Source organism: Pongo pygmaeus, chromosome 2 (assembly GCF_028885625.2).
Source record: "Pongo pygmaeus isolate AG05252 chromosome 2, NHGRI_mPonPyg2-v2.0_pri, whole genome shotgun sequence".
Classification (NCBI taxonomy): Eukaryota; Metazoa; Chordata; class Mammalia; order Primates; family Hominidae; genus Pongo; species Pongo pygmaeus.
This window is the reverse complement of record NC_085930.1, coordinates 41,772,832-41,789,067: the sequence shown is the minus strand read 5'-3', so window position 1 is coordinate 41,789,067 and position 16,236 is coordinate 41,772,832. Positions and strand designations below refer to the sequence as shown.

Below are 16,236 nucleotides of genomic sequence, written 5' to 3'. Positions count from 1 at the left end.
TTTTTTTTTTTTTTCCTGAGATGGAGTCTCAGCTCTGTCACCCAGGCTGGAATGCAGTGGCACAATCTCAGCTCGCCTGGGTTCAAACAATTCTCCCGCCTCAGCCTCCCGAGTAGCTGGCATTACACACACACGCCATCATGCCCAGCTAATTTTTGTAGAGATGGGGTTTCACCATGTTGGCCATGCTGGTCTTGAACCCCTGACCTCATGTGATCCATCCGCCTCGGCCTCCCAAAGTGCTGGGATTACAGGTGTGAGCCACTGTGCCCAGACAAAAAAGGAGTTTTTGGAAAGCTGATAGAGAATATCAGAAGGAACAGCCCCAGTAGCATGGGTCCACTGATGAATTGTTTTTTCTTTCCTTTCCTTCTTGAATAGAAGAGAGGTTTGAGAAAGACAAGAAATGCTATTCTACAATCTTCCTTCTCCATCTCCCGATTCCATTTCCTTCCTAGTAATTCAAAATTGTTAAATTATTTGTATCTCTAGGCCAACATGTTAAAGCTAATGTGAAATTTTAGTTCTCACTCCCACTGAGGTCACCCAACAGGTTGATGGGTTAATTTCTTTTTCACGGAAACAAGATGTACCAGAGCAGATGGAAATGGGCAAGAGTGAGTTGGGGAGATTGCCAGGGGCTTCCTATATCCATGACAGGCCTTGGTTCCATTTTTTGAAGGTTCCTCAGGTAGAATTAATGACTTTCTCATGAGTCTTAAATCCAGATTATTTAATGTATCCCGGTCATGTAATAGGCATTAAATGAATTATCATAATCATTTTTCTTTGTTATCAATTGTAATATATATTTCTCAAGCAAGCCTGAGAATATTATCCTTTGGAACTAGAAAATCAAATTTAGTGCATGTTCCAAGGATCTCAAAACTATTATTATCCCCATACCAAGGGTTCATAGGAGGAATTTTATAGAAATTCCACTTTTAATAGAGGTATAATGGTTACAGAGCCTGGCCTTTTTGATGTTCCAGTGTTGGTAGGATGCTGTATTCTCCACTGTTACCATCAGATTTTCTTCTCAAGAGTAGTAAGTCCATATGGTTTGGCTGTGTCCTCACCCAAATCTCATCTTGAATTGTAGCTCCCATAATCCCCACCTGTCATTCGAGGGGCTTGGTGAGAGGCAATTGAATCACGGGGATGGGTTTTTCTCAGGTTGCTCTCATGATAGGGAATAAGTTTCATGAAATCTGATAGTTTTATAAAAGGCAGCTCCCCTGAACACGCTCTCTCTTCCCTGCTGCCATATAAGATGTGCCTTTGCTCCTCCTTGGCCTCCTCCCATGATTGTGAGGTCTCCTCAGCCATGTGGTACTGTGAGTCCATTAAACCTCTTTCCTTTATGAATTACCCAGTCTTGGATATTTCTTCATAGCAGTATGAGAACGGACTAATACGTAAGCCTTTGGTCACTCTAGATGAGAACTATGATGCTATAAAGACAAGAGCTTTGGGTGAAGAGTATAGACATGTAGTCCTGAAAAGGAAAATGAGAAAAAGGAAAAGAAACTACAAACCTAGAAAGAATAAACAATATTAGCACCCAATCTAAGATAATTAAACAAAAATATTTCATGATCCGATTGAGATACAGGTATAAAGATGAGACTATGGCAGAGGTTGGGGTATGTCTGTGCACCAGAGACAGGTGAAAGACACAAGAGGGGGTAGTATATGATCAACTATATACAATTTTGTCATACACCTAGCTGTCTTGAATAAATTTTCGAATGTTTAAGTTGATAAAATAAATAATAATATAAAATAAAGTAAATATAAAATAAAAAATACATCCAAATCTAATGAACCCAGTCCCATGAACTCCTTGGCATATGGCATACATCTTTCTGGGAGAAAATTTTGCCAGTGGGAAATTAATTATAATAAATATTCATTAGCTCTGGTATTTATGAAGACTTTTATCTGTAAGGGTTGGATATATGAAAAAAGAAAATATCACTTTTGGAGTTGTTGCTTTCGGAGTGATGATATCCACTCCAACTATTACTCTTCGTTAGTGAGAGGCTACCTAGAGATGGAGGCCCCCTTAGAAGATGAGGTGATTCGCTTTGGCAGGGAGTGACATACTGAATACAGACAACCCATCTACTAGTTTGATAGCAACTGATTAGAGGGTAGATAGTGCTTCTTCCAGGAGTAGGGGAAGGACAAGTGAGTGATTTCAAGAGAAATAGATACTCCCACGCTCCCCCCAACCGAAAAAAAAGAGAGACTGAAAGATGCTTGTTACAGAGAACGATGCAAAGGCAGGAAGCCACTGTTGAAGGGATTCAGACTCAGAGCGAACAACTCACTCTCCCTCCCAACCTCTCCACACAAAAAGGTGTGGAATTTGGAAACCTGAGAGATGTCATGGAGTTTCAATCTCCAAATACACATGGCATATCAAAGCCGGTTGGCATTTTTTATTGATGCAATGTTTTCCAATGGCATTTCACATTATCAGTGAGAAGACCCACGAAGATGCTCCATCATTAACCTTCATACCAGGATAAAGTCTAAGAGTCAGTCCCCTTATCTGGACAGGAATTCAGTCCCCATTCAAGCTAGGAATATCCAGCAAATGCCTCTCAGCCAGAAGAGCAGGATAATATTAGTGTTTCAGAATTTGGAACCTTGAAACTAGTGCTTTTACAATCAGCCAGCATTCAGCAATTCTCCACCACACCCTATCATTTTTTCCCAGGGGTATCTGTACAATGAAAGGTATTATGCCTTGCTGAAGAAATTTCAGGCTACAAATAAAGAGATGATGGAGTACTGGGCTGATGGTAGAGGGTCCCTGACATCACATTATAGGCTTATTTCTTTTAACAGGTTGGGCTTTTTAAAAATTATTACTTTATGGTCATATAATTATTATAGTGAAACAAAAATAATGAACATCCAACAATAAAATAAATAAATAAAACAAAAAATTATTCTAAAAGTGTGCAGTTTTGGTTATACACAAATGCTGTGCCTATTTTAAAATGCTTTTATTACAACTGTGAAAGTTGTCAGAATTAAAATAGTCACTAGTGTTAAAACAAAAACAAAAACAAAAACAAAAACCCTGACAAAATTGCTGGGGAAGGCCAGGCAGAGAGGGTTCTCATGCTTGTATGTTTGATAACAAAACTATCATAGAAGACTTCGCAAAAATCATAACCTTGCATAAAGGCCATCGTGACCTCACACAAAAAATACTTTTGCAAGAACATCTGCCCAGCAACTGCTCGTCTAACCTTGGACGGGAATCACCTTTGCGTTGTCGATCTTTGTAGCCAAGGATAATTATTTCAAAACAATTATGTTACCCTTTTCATTTTTTCTTTAAAAAATCTTTGACTTCCTTTACCTCCCTGAATATGCACATAGTTTACTATGGCATGCATATTCCTATTGCAATGCTCTGTTCCTAATAGATATCTTTTTCTTTTAGAGAGCCTCTCTCTGTTATTTAGGTTGACACGACTTTTTTTTTTTTGAGATGAAGTGTCGCTCTGTCACCCAGGCTGGAGTGCAACGGCGTGATCTCCGCTCACTGCAACCTCCGCCTCCTGGGTTCAAGCGATTCTCCTGCCTCAGCCTCCCGAGTAGCTGGGACTACAGGCGCGTCCCACCATGCCCGGCTAATTTTTGTATTTTTAGTAGAGACGGGGTTTCACCGTATTGGCCAGGCTGGTCTGGATCTCCTGACGTCGTGATCCACCCACCTCAACCTCCCAAAGTGCTGGGATTACAGGCGTGAGCCACTGCGCTCAGACGACACAACATTTTAAAGCTTACTTCAAATGACAGAAGTCTGGCAATTTGATGTGGGAGGGATATGACACTAGTAAAAGGAAAATCAGATAGTCAACAAATTGTCAATTAGAAACAAAAAGTTTTGAGTGTCTAAAATATACCAGGCATTTTCTGCATGTTGTTGTAGTATGATATGAGAGGAAGATAATATAATGATGGGTAAGTAAGTTCCTCAGACTGACATTTGTCTATTGGAGAAAATACAAGACAATTTGATTCACTTCAAAAGTCTGCAATTTGAGTTAGATAAGAAATTTTAAGAGGCAGTTCTTTTTGCGACAGCAGGAAAAGTGTGCTTACCTCTTCCTTTGAATTACCAGTGATTCATTGCATGTCTGTAAGTGCTGTGCTCAAAGGTCAAGGTACAAGTCTTCCTTACATGTGTGAGGTTTTTTTCCACCTTTGAACTTCTTAAAAGGCTTTTATTACAGAGTGCCCCAAAGATCAATGTGTCTTGTTTTATCACTTTGCATTCTAATAATGCACCAAAGTTGGCTATTTGCCAGGGGTTTTTTTAAAAGGTTTTGCTGAAAGAAGATAAAACAAGTTTGAGAGGAATTTGTATGTGCTATTTTCTCTTCATTTTCCATGGACAAATCCCAGCAAATACAATTATAGAAAACCCTGTCTTGTCTTTTCAGATTGAGATTGGTGCGTAATTCTTGGAAGCCAATTGAGTTGACAGACAGCTTCAATTCAGAAATTGGACAATAGCATCTAAATGGGGGTTCTGTGCAGAAAATTTTCTTTATACATTTTTTTGATCAGTCTTAAAAGGTATTAAGTAATATCTATAGACTTTGCATGTCCCCTTCTGTTTACCTATGTGTGTTTCTCTCCTTCCTGGTATTTTTAACTGGCTCCTTTTATCCCCATGAGCTAGCTCCTCAGACTCTGATTTTAGAGACACACAAGTTTCACAAACTTCACCAGTTATTTTCCACAACAAAAAGTGTATTTTATGGAAAAAATGACAACCCATTGTTAGCTAATTCCATTGAAGATAGGAAAACCGTATATTTATTTAAACTTCATTGACAATTTTTCTCTACTTTGATATGCTATTTAGTGCTAAATCCTACTTTGACAAAAATGAACTGATTTTCTTCCACCTCTCAACCTGGTAATTTTTTGTGACTTGCCCAGTACTATGAACAACAATGCCATCTGCCCAGGATTTAAGACTTAAAAGCATGAACTCACTTTTGGCCCCTATTTCTTTTCTGCTTTTCTCAGATACCAGAAGTAGTAAATTAAGCCACCAAAACATATTTTCTCCATGCATTTCCTATCTGTTGATCTCATTTAGAAAAGCCTGCTCCTAAGTTTTCCTAATCAAGACCTTACATTCACACCACTCTAGTTCTTACCTCGATTATCTCTTCTTCACTTTACTTCAAGTCTTTTAGGGATGACCTTTCCAGATAAATAAGTTATCAGGGCATCCGATTCACTTTTTCTTTGTTTAATATCAAGATTCTCCCCAGCTCAAGAGTTCTGTTTCTTACTTTCTATTGCAACACTCTTCTAACTGCTTTCCTGCTTCTAGTGTTGAACTCCTCCAGTCTAGTCTCCACATGCATCCAGAATGATCCTTATGAGGCCTAAATTCATTCACGGTACTCCACTGCTGGAGGCTTGGGTCTGGTTTCCCACTCATTTCAAGATACATTTCAAATTTTTCTGCATGGCATTCAGGGCTCACCATGAGCTGAGTTCCGCTCCCTTTCAAGTTCCATCTAAACTTCCATTTCCTCTTCTCCTGCCCTACTTTGCACAAAACACTCCAGACATAATGAGCTACTTACTGAATGCCCAGGCAGCTTCATACTTTTTCTTTTTTAAACTGGGCAGTCTACCTAGAATGCCAATCCTGATTCTTTTTTCTGGCAAATGTAAGTTCATCTTTCAAGGCATTGTTCAAATTTCATTGCTTCTTTGAGATCTTTCCTAACCCGCCTCCCTCCTTGGAGACCAGCCTTCTCTCAGAGAACCTCTAAGACCTTACTGCTCTAATTGATGCCTTAAAAGCCTATTAATGCAGTAGAAATTCCCTCTGTCTCTGTGTACTTTCTCTTCAGTCTGTTTTGTAAGAGAGGATGAAAAACTAGAAACTACATTTAGATGTTTTAGCAACCAAGGCTCTGGTTGTGAAAAAGGGTTCTACCAACTAGACTATGTTCTATAAATCAGAAGTCTGATGCTTTTCTTCCTCTCTTTCTCTCTCTCTCTGTCTCTCTGTCTCCCTGTCTCTGTCTCTGTCTCTCTCTCTCTCTTTTTCAATACTTTGCTGCTAGCCTGCAGAACATGGGATGTGAGGTTTAGAGGCAATGGCCAGGCTCAGCATTCTACCATCTGGAAGCCATCCCCATAGGTAATTGGAGACAATAAAGCCGTGGTATCAGCAGATGCTGCCCTGTGCTCTGCAGCTTTATGAAGTTTGCCTGAATTCAATTGTCCAGTAGTGACCCCTGATTTTGGCCCTTCTATTCCTCCCAGAAGTTTTATAAATATCCATTTCCCTATATTATATTTCGCTGTGCTTGAAGTACCTGGAATGGTTTCTGTTTCTTAGATTGAAACCTGATACATTTGCCTCTATTAAACTATAACTTTTTTGAATGCAAGAACAGGTGTTTTTCTTTCTACTCTCTTGGGATGACCACAGAGCTGGCTTTCACCAAATAGATGGCTGATTCACTAGATGAGCCAATAATGACTCCAAATGATGTATCACGGTAAACATAAACCTGTTTACTGACAAGCAAACCCCTGAAACGCAAACCCCTCTTTCAAGGCTCTCCTTCTTTACCTGGCCAACCTTGTCCCTTCTTGTGCTTCAGTCTACTGATTCTAGTTATTATATTCCATACACGTATGTCCTACCCCTTCCTCTATCTTTTTGTTCCAATGGCTGCTCCCGTCTGCAGTGTCTTCCTTCCTTTCTGCCAATTCACATTTACCACTTCTGTCAAGAAAAAACATAAATATCACTCTTTATAATAAATATTCTTTTGCTGATGCCAAACCATGAAAAGAATGTTTACTTCTGGTGCTTTCTGGCATTATGCTTTGATACTCTCTATACCAGTTAAAATAGCTTTGGATCCAAGTAAAAGAAAAGCTAAGTCTAATTACTTAAACGAATAAGGATTAAACTTCAGTTTTGTTTTGTAACAAAAAATCTGGAGGTGAGAGATCGCTGGTTTTGGTTTAGTAATTCGAGAATGTTTGTAGCAGCTTCAAGTGATTTTCTTGACTTTTTCCTCAAGGATGCAAATGACACCCAAAGATCCAGGTATCGTGCTTGTATTCAAGGCAGACACACAGAAGGAGGGAGATAGAGCCAGGCCTGCCTGTGCCTTTTAATAGGAAAGCAAAAGCCTTTCTAGAAACCACTTAGCATACTTTTACATCTATGTTATTTCTGAAGACTGGGTCAAATTGTCATCCGTCACTACAGAAGAGTACAGGAAAGCAAGCTTTCAGCTGTGAGATGGAAATAAGACAGTTGGAAATGGCTATTGGGTTACCCAAACCAAAGTGACTACCCTATTTTCTAAATCTTCTAATACCATCACTACTATTTGGGCAAATTCAAGATCTCTTGTTTTTCTACAATTTTCAGACGTGCTTACCACTGTGCTGCATACCTGGGCATAAAGATTTCCAGTAATATAAATAACTTAGATTAATGCAATGAAAACTCTACCATTGTCTAACATGGAGTAGATTGAGAGAGATAAAAACACACTAATCAGATTGTCTCACATGAATGCAATAAAATAAGAAGAGTGTCTTAGTTCACTTTATGTTGCTAATAACAGAATATCTAAAACTGAGTAATTTATAAACAAAAGCAATTTATTTCTTATAGTTATAGAGGCTCACAAGTTCAAAGTCAAGGGGACATATCTTGCAGGGGCCTTCTTACCGGTGGAAACTCTCTGCAGGGTCCCCAGGTGGCCCAGGACATCACATAATGAGAGGGGGCTGAATGTGCTAGTTCAGGTCCCTCTTCCTCCTCTCATAAAGCCACCAGTCCCACTCACATGATAACTCATTAATCTATGAATGAATTAATCCATTCATGAGGGCAGAGCTCTCATGACCCGATCACCTCTTAAAGGTCTCACCTCTCAAAACTACCATATTGAGGATTAAATTTTGACATGAATTTTGGAGGAGACAAATATTGAAGCCAAAGCAAAGAGTGTGAGTTGTTTTCAGATGTATTTTATTGCCAATTGAGGGTCCTTGGCCTCTTTTAATATCATCAATTTAATAGCATTTGCTTTCTGTGTTTATTATAGTATGCCAATGTCACTTCTAAATTCTAGTTCTTAACAAATGGCAAACCATTGTGGATGGTCGGTAGGTTCAAAACATCAGTTTTTTATGCTTATGAAATTTGTCTTGAGTTCAATATGTTTGTGAAGAGCAATGAAATGCTGGTTCACATAATAGCTGTTTAAATGAGAGGGAAAGTGTAGTCTGAAAGATCTGAGCCATTATTTGTGACTACAATATGAATTTTACAAACCTGAAATGTTAAGTTGGGAAGAGCTGAAGAGTCTTTTATCCCAAACAGGCTTTCCTTAAAATCAGTACCAACCATTAGATGATCAAATGGCATTCTCATTTTAAATTTCCCCTGCCTGCCACTCCCCCAGTATTTTTTTTTACCATGAAATGACGTTAAAATGAATCTTGAGGCAGGGTTGAGGGATACGGCTGAAATAAGCAATCACAAAAGTACTCCTTGTGGAGAAACAAGGTTTGCCTTTATGATGGCAGAGTGGCTAAACAGTGTTGAAATGGGGAGGCGGGGAAAGGCTTTTGGTGGATTCTGTGCAGTGACTTCCAGGCCTCTTTTTAAGCACAATCTAATGGATTCTGTCTGTCCCTGTCATCCAGGCTAACCAGTACTGTCTGGTGCTTTGGGGCTGGCCACTTACTATAGGAAGTCTCTGCTCAGATTATTAGAAGGAGTGCTTCTGCAATAATCACACCCTTCCCTCTGATAAAAATTAGATATCACAGCCTTTACTAATTATAGGCTGGTGGCTCCGGTGCCCTTCCGACAGTAAATTGCTTTGAGATAGCAGCTGGAAATTGGGTAGTAAAATGAAAATTTTATTTCATAAAATGAAAATAAAATATCATATTTGTGAAGTTCTATAGAAGGAAAAATTGGAAAGATAGCTCAAGTTGCTTAGTAAAGAGAATTTTGCTGTCAAAACATCACCACATCAGCCACTGTTATAACAAAAATGCAATCAGGCAAATTACTTGAAATGTTTATGTTTACTTCCAGTTTTGAAATTAGAACATCATGTTCCTTCGGGTTGCCATTCAAATTCTCTCTTCCTCTCCTGATTCCCATAAATGTAGTAGCTGATAAACTCCTCTCTTTGGAAGTAGAATGACTACTCCAAAACTAAATTTTTTTTTTTTTTCTTTTCTGAGAGCTTCACTGCCTGCATGATGCCTGGAAATTACAAACACATCTAGTTCAAGTTCTTTATTTAATAGATGTTTGTTTCTGACTTTATGACTATCATGTAAAATCTTTGCTGAGTAATATTGAACTACCTTGGTTTTCAAGTCAAAAGACATTGAATCCGCTTGGGTTTTGGTGACTTAAGAACTCAGGGCTTTGTGAGTAGAGAAACACCATTTATTTACACAGCTGTTCTACACATCTGCGCAGTCCTTCCTCATATTTATCTACCAGCCCCAACCCCGCACCCCTACCTTCTACCTGCCTAGTTCTATCTTTCGGAGCAATACCGAATATCTAGGCATTGAGCCAGGCCAGCAAGTACAATAGTTCCATGTCAGCTGACAGGTAAAAAAGGTTAGTGATCCATTCAGGTGGGGGCAGCTATTCTCACCTAGGGACAAGCCTCTATATTAAAGTCCAAATTCTGTTCTGATTGTCTTTAGTTATTCCTTTTGTTTTGTCTCCGGCTTGTCACTTTTGTTTTTCATTTTTTCCTCCAAATAGAAAAAACATGATCAACTCAAGAGACACAGGAAGATAAGTGCTAGGATTACAGGACAGAGCACCCTTACCTCTGGTTCTATGTAACACATTGGACAAGCAAAGAGAACTACCCACTCACCTTCCCCGCGCTGTCCTGCCTTGCCGCCCACGTTCCCCCCACCATCTTGTGTGAGTGTGTAATCATTTCGAATCAAACTTTAATCCCAGTTTTGGGCTCCATTTTCCAGCTGGGGAGTGATTGAGAGGGGCAGGGTGGGGAACAACCGTCTGAGAAGGTTACATAAACCTCAGTTCCAGGAGAATCTAGCTCAGATGCGTCATTCTCAAATTGCGGCTCCAAGACCAAGCAACAAACCTCGCGAGACAACTGGGTCGACGGCGCAGGGGGAGCTTCGCGGTGCCGCCGCAAGGGGGAGCACGTGTTTGCTGAGCCCGCCCTCTGCACGTGAGCGTGGGCGTGGGTGTGGGCGCGGGAGCAGGCGAACGGCTGCCGGTCAGGTGTCCTTGTACCTTTGAGTTGCGCGGGTCGTGTTCGAGGGCATGGACGACAGGTACGCTGCGCTTCGGCGGGCCCAGCTGCATCTGGATTTCATCCACGCCAACTCGTGAGTGCCGAGGTGGGGTCGGGGTCGGGGAGGGTCTCTGCGCCATGAAGAAAGGTTTTGCCCGTCCCCTGAGGAATACTCAACAAGTGAACTTGATTTATGGATTTATTTATTTATTTGAGCTGTATAGGCTTTTTTAAAACGATGAAAGCATAATAAAGATATATTCTGGGCCAGGCTGAACCCTTTTGGTGCTCTTCAGTGAACACCAAGTGGTTGGAAGGCCCCACATTTACCATTTAACATAACTTTAATTGTTGGTCAGCAGAACCGTGATTCTACCGATCCTGCCTAACCTTAGTCTGCCTAACACACTGACAATTTAAAAGTTAAAGTTGCCCTTCAAACAGAGTAATTTGCATATATTGATTTCAAACTCTATGGCCTCCTGAGTCTTTTCAAAAATGTAACCTCTCTAAGGATAGGAATCTCACCTTTCAGTTATTTGGGCATTTCTTCTTCTCTGCCATGCCTGTCTGCCTTTTAGAGCTTCTCAGGTGTCATTTTAGATATTCAGATTGCAGAAGGGAATCACAGAGATTATTTCTCTCATCTGCCATTTCCCATACAGCAAATTATAGCAGTTAGTGCTGTTTAATTCACAGTGGTACTTCCGGGTTTTTCTTTTTCTTTCTTTTTTTTTTTTTTTGGCATCTTTTGGTAATTTGGATTTACTAAATATAGGGACTGATATCAGGGATGTACCAAATTTGAAACCACAGAAATGGAGGTGTAAAGAAAGCCAGGGAAGGCCAGCCTTGCTGTGTGGGACAGACTGTATAATTTTAACATAACAGAGTTAAACAGGCAATATTCAGCAGATACTCAGTTTTTATCTCTCTATAGAGAATGATGTCAAGCTGGAAAAGCTGGAACAAAAAGTTAAAAGGTAGCTGAGGTGGAAGACAAATGAAGAAATAATAGTTTCAAGTGAGTTTAAGAAAAATGCTCAGGGCAGTGCTGGAAGGACTGTGAATTTTGTCTCAGAAAAATTCCTCAGCCTCAGTTTTATATGGATTTTGTGGCTACTGCTTCACAACCTCCATTCCCCCAAACCACCCTGTGGTAGCCACTTCCCCAGTCCCATTTTCAACTGGTGGTGTAGTAACTTAACAAGTGACAGTGACATGGAGTAACAACAAAATTAGATACAAATGGAAGACTTCTCAGCTCCTCCGGGTAGATTGGTTGGTTGGATTTGGAGACAGGGTCCTGCTCTGTGGCCCAGGCTGGGATGCAGTGATATGATCATAGTTCTCTGTAGCCTCGAACTCCAGGGCTCAAGTGATCCTCCAGCCTCAGCCTTCTGAGTAGCTGGGACTACAGGCATGCACCCCTATGCCCGACTAATTCTTTTTTTTTTTTAATTTTTAGTAGAGATGGGGTCTGGCTATGTTGCTCAGGCTGGCCTTGAACTCCTGAGCTCAAGTGATCCTCTCACTTTGGCCTCCCAGAGTGCTGGGATTACAGTCATGAGCCACTGAGCTCAGCCCAGGTAGATTTTTGTTTGAGACTTCCTTTTGCAAAAGGAGTGATTTTTAAATTTCTCCCTTTACCTCTATGTCCAATCCAGAGTGCATGCTTTCTCTAAATATGTTTCAAATTATCCATTTCTCTCTGTCTCCCCTGCCACTGACTAGTCCAAGCCACCACTGTCCCTTATCCAGACTACTCCAGACAGCCTCTTAACTGGGTTCTTTGCTTCTCATTCTGGCTGCTCAATGGCAAGCTGACAGAGAGAGCTTTTTAAAATGTAAACCAACTTACGCCCCTCTTCTTAAAACACTACAGTGGTTTCCAGTTGTATGTCAGCCAAGTACAAGCTCTTCTCTGTGGGCTAGGAAGCCCTGCATGACCCAGCCATGCCCTGATCTCAACCTGTTCTCCCCATTTTACCATAAGCAGAGCTCACTGGTCTCCTTAGCTCTTTTTCTGCTTTGAGGGTCTTTGCATCTCTTGCTCTTGGTAAAAAGTTTCTACCATACTCTGCAAGGGAGTGAATTCTCTCATCCTTCAGGACTCAGTTTAAATACCTTTTACCAAGAGGTGCTTTCTCTATCACCATGCCCCTCGTCACCAGTTACTCTTTCCCATCACTACTACGAAGGTAGCACCCAGTCAAAATCTGTAATATCATCTTCATAAGTTTGTTTACTTGTGTGTTTTCCATGTACCCCGCCAGCTTGAGCTCCAGGACATCCAAGACCCTGCCTGTACACATTGGCACATGGTAGGCAGTCAGTGACAATCTCTTGAATGAGCTAGTGCAGAAATTCATATGACGTTTTTGGTCAGAATTACTGCAGTTGCTTTTCTAAAGGATTGTTTATGTATTGAATTTATGTATGTTGAATCATGTACTTTAAATTTCCTAGAAGGGCTTGTGATTTAAAGTCCTGATTTTGTAAAGCATATCATACTTCTCTTTTACACTATTTTACATTTTTATAGTGGCTTTCTTTTGGGCGAAGGACATCTTTTTGTAACAATAGCATTATAGTAGTTTTTTTCCTCAATTACAAAATTTAAAGCTTAATTGACTCGAGACTTTTAATCAGCCTCTGTGTTTGAAACTCCAAAATATGGGGATATATTCTGTGTGTGTGTGTATGTGTTTTAAAAATACATTTTAAGCTAAAGTGTTGTCCTGTGGCCTGAGGCGTTTGGAGACTCTGAGATATTGCAGATGATGCTTTCTCTTGTATAGAAGAGCAGATGTGTTTTTGATAAATGAGGCTCTCTTGCTTCTGTTACCTGTTTACTACATATAGAAAGAAAATTGCATACTGAATATTCCCTTAATGCTGTGATAAGGTTGCTGATTGAAATATCCCGCATCAGGAAATGAGAAGCAAGCATGGGAGCCTTAAGCTAGTGTGATTCCACCCTTAGATAACTATGCAACCTCCAAAATGTTGTAAATACTGAAGGCTGTCTGGAGCATTCTGTTATGGAGGACCTGGCATTCGAGGGTACAGGAGAGAGTGACCTGAGGCCATTTTTGAGGTTATGTAAGGAGCAGGCTTTTCAGCGGTGGAAAGATTCCGCGGAAAAATACAGATTGGTGAGGCACACAAGGGCTTCCTGCCAGTTCCTTTGCCTGCAGATGGAGCCTTATGGCCTTTTAGTAGGCAAGGATTTTGATCAGTATGCTTCAGAAATATTTTGTCTTTAAATAATACAATTTTAATGAAAAATCCTCTGGGAAAAACCTCACTTGAAAACATGCTTATAAAGTAATATTAAAAGGTCAAAGTTTATTTCAATGATAGATACTAAGGCCCTTAAGTTTTTATTTTATTAGAAGTGGACAGGATATTTTGCCAAAAGTGTTTTTAACCCTGGCTTCATAATGGAGGGTATCTAGTTCCGAATCTTGACCGTGCTGAGAGTTGTTTCTAGAGTAACTTCTTAATTCACTAGATGTCTGGCACTGGAGAACATTTGTCTGCAAGAATCTTAAAGCTTTTACATTGATTACACACCTGGTTTAACTTTTTGTTTTTCTTTATTTCTTCATCAGCACCACTCACAGTTTCCTTTTTGGAGCACTGGCTGAATTGCTGGACAATGCAAGGTAAGGTTTATCTGTGAACAACAGTTATTGAGGGAATTTCATGACATAACTCTTGTCTAGTTACATGGGAAGATAAAAAGATCATGTCATATTTTCCCATCTGAAATATTTTGTGACTTGATTTCCTATAAAATCAAGGTATTCTAGGAAAAGGATAGTTGAGAGAAATAATTATTCACCTTTATTTAATTTTAATTTATGATCAAACTTGAAGTCTGTTTTTATGTTAATAATCATTTAATAGTACATATTCATTTAGATATTTTTTGAATTATATGTCAGTGTATACTTGTCTTGAGAATTTACACATGGATTTGGGCATTTATTGAAGTCTGTGTTGAAGCAAATTGTATAGTTAAGAACATAGCTAACTTGTTGATCTCTTACTATGTATCAGACATATATAAACACTTTATATATGAGCAGTATGTCATGCATCCTTACATCTACACTCTGAGATGGGAATTAATATCCTAGTTCTACATATGTGGAAATTGATGCATAGAGAGATTAGATGATTTATTCAGAGTCACATAATTCATATTTGGCAGAGCTGGCATTCAAATTAGAGCAGTCTGGCTGCAGAATCTCACTGCCACATTTTACTGTCTCCAATGAAGGTGTTAATGATTAAGGAACCCGTTAGACAATTTAAGTTCTACTCAGTAGTGTATTTGTGGGAGCTTGTGAGGGGCTTCTTTTTTTTTTTCAGTTAAATTGAATAAAGCATTTGATGTGTTTTATATTGGTATTCCCTATAACAGAAGATTTTTTCCTACCTTTTCCTCAGAAAGCAAAGTCCATCCAGGAAGTAATATGCAGTTGTTAGATCAAGGATCTCAGTAGGAGCCTAAATTCCCTGCCACTGGTAGATAACAGTATTTTAGCTTTTTTTGCATTTGTTCCCCATTTTTTGCTTTAGATGGGAGATGACCCTTCTGAGAGTGTGACCACAAAGTGTAGTCAATTAACCAGCCATCCAGAAGTTCCTGCCCGGCACTAAGTAGAAAGTCGTTATCCCCTACTTTTAGGAAACTGTCTCTGTTGAGCTAATGGAATCATAAAAAGGGAGGGAAGTAGAGAAAAAGAATAAAGTCTGTTGTTCAGAGCCATGAACTCAGCTTGGAAGGAGCTAATAAGGATGAAGCCAAGACAGATAAACACTTCCGATTAGTTTCCCTGAAGGAGCTTAGGGTTGCTACTGTTGCTGCTGCTCAGAGCTTGGAAGCAAGGCTCCTCCTATGTCATCGGTCCTGCCTCCTACTGTATGGGCCCACTTTCAGCAACTTGATATCTGCAAGTCTGAAATAACACATTTGTCTATTTTTCCAACTGTCTTTTCTCCTTTGAAGTTGTTTCTTTCATTCATTCAATGAAAGAGGACAAGTAAAATCAGAATGTAGAAGAAGTAGAAGAATAGAAACAGTTTGTGTAGTAGAGGTTGATTGGGAAAGAAAGACTGACTTCAGACTCAGGGGACTGAGAGAAATGTGATCGATAAACCAGTTCTTAGAGCAGCATTTGTAAGTTGGCAGCCCCTTGACCAGGTCCAGCCTGTCTTATGTGTGTTTGGCTCATAGTGAAAGTTTGCACAGTGTTTATAAAGAAAAGGAAGGGAGAAAAAAGGAATTGTTTATAAGGTTTAAGATATTGGAGATACCAAATAAAAAATTTGGGCCCTCTGCCTTCCTTGAAAGATTAGGAGAAGTAGCAACCTCAAGGCCACATTCCTCCACGGGAGCAGGGGCTGGAGGTGAGTAGCAGGTGCTCTCTTGGGACCAGCCTGTGCCTTCAGCTTTGCCTCATTTCCAGTTTTCCCCCATGGACAGCCTCAACCCTTCAGTCCCTCTTTCTTCATGGACATTTGAGTTTTCCACCATTGCTTAGATGCTAGTATTTGACATCAAAAGAAGCTATTTAACAGACTTAAGATACTCAGTTGGTCTTATGAAGGAGAGCTTTATGAAGTCCCCATGTTATTCTAAGAAATTCTTTTATATCATTGTATTCAATATTTTAATGATTTCCTGTAGTTTTAAAAGTTAGAACTGAAAAATATTAAAAGAATATCGTAGAGAGAGGAGAAGAATATGTGGTGATATAGGAAGGATTTGTTAGGGCCCTCTTCCTAATACAGTAGCTCTTCAGAGAGGAAGTATCCTGGGCTAAAGAACAAAGATTATTATAAAATGTCTCTATACGATAAAGGTGAA

General features: G+C 39.8%; 2 protein-coding genes across 10 annotated transcripts in view; one reads left to right on the top strand and one right to left on the bottom strand.

The window, feature by feature from the left end:
• The window catches only part of C2H3orf85 (chromosome 2 C3orf85 homolog), a 31,287-nt gene extending 21,103 nt beyond the window's left edge, over positions 1-10,184 (bottom strand). Inside the window, exons 1-2 of one of the 2 annotated variants that reach the window (XM_054481558.1) lie at positions 9,960-10,184; positions 6,718-6,799 (exon numbers count right to left, since the gene is read on the bottom strand). The gene's annotated coding sequence lies outside the window, so the exon portion shown is untranslated. The remainder of the gene's footprint in view (positions 1-6,717; positions 6,800-9,959) is intronic. The other variant, XM_054481559.1, reaches the window with a different exon arrangement.
• Positions 10,185-10,189: 5 nt separating this feature from the next.
• MORC1 (MORC family CW-type zinc finger 1) overlaps positions 10,190-16,236 on the top strand; it is a 169,201-nt gene continuing 163,154 nt past the window's right edge. For 4 of the 8 annotated variants that reach the window (XM_054481556.1, XM_054481553.1, XM_054481554.1 and 1 more), the window contains exons 1-2: positions 10,190-10,446; positions 13,970-14,023. In XM_054481556.1, the coding sequence (XP_054337531.1) occupies positions 10,382-10,446; positions 13,970-14,023 (119 nt within the window). In that variant the 5' untranslated portion in view covers positions 10,190-10,381. The remainder of the gene's footprint in view (positions 10,447-13,969; positions 14,024-16,236) is intronic. The other 4 variants (XM_054481555.1, XM_054481552.1, XM_054481550.1 and 1 more) reach the window with 2 other exon arrangements.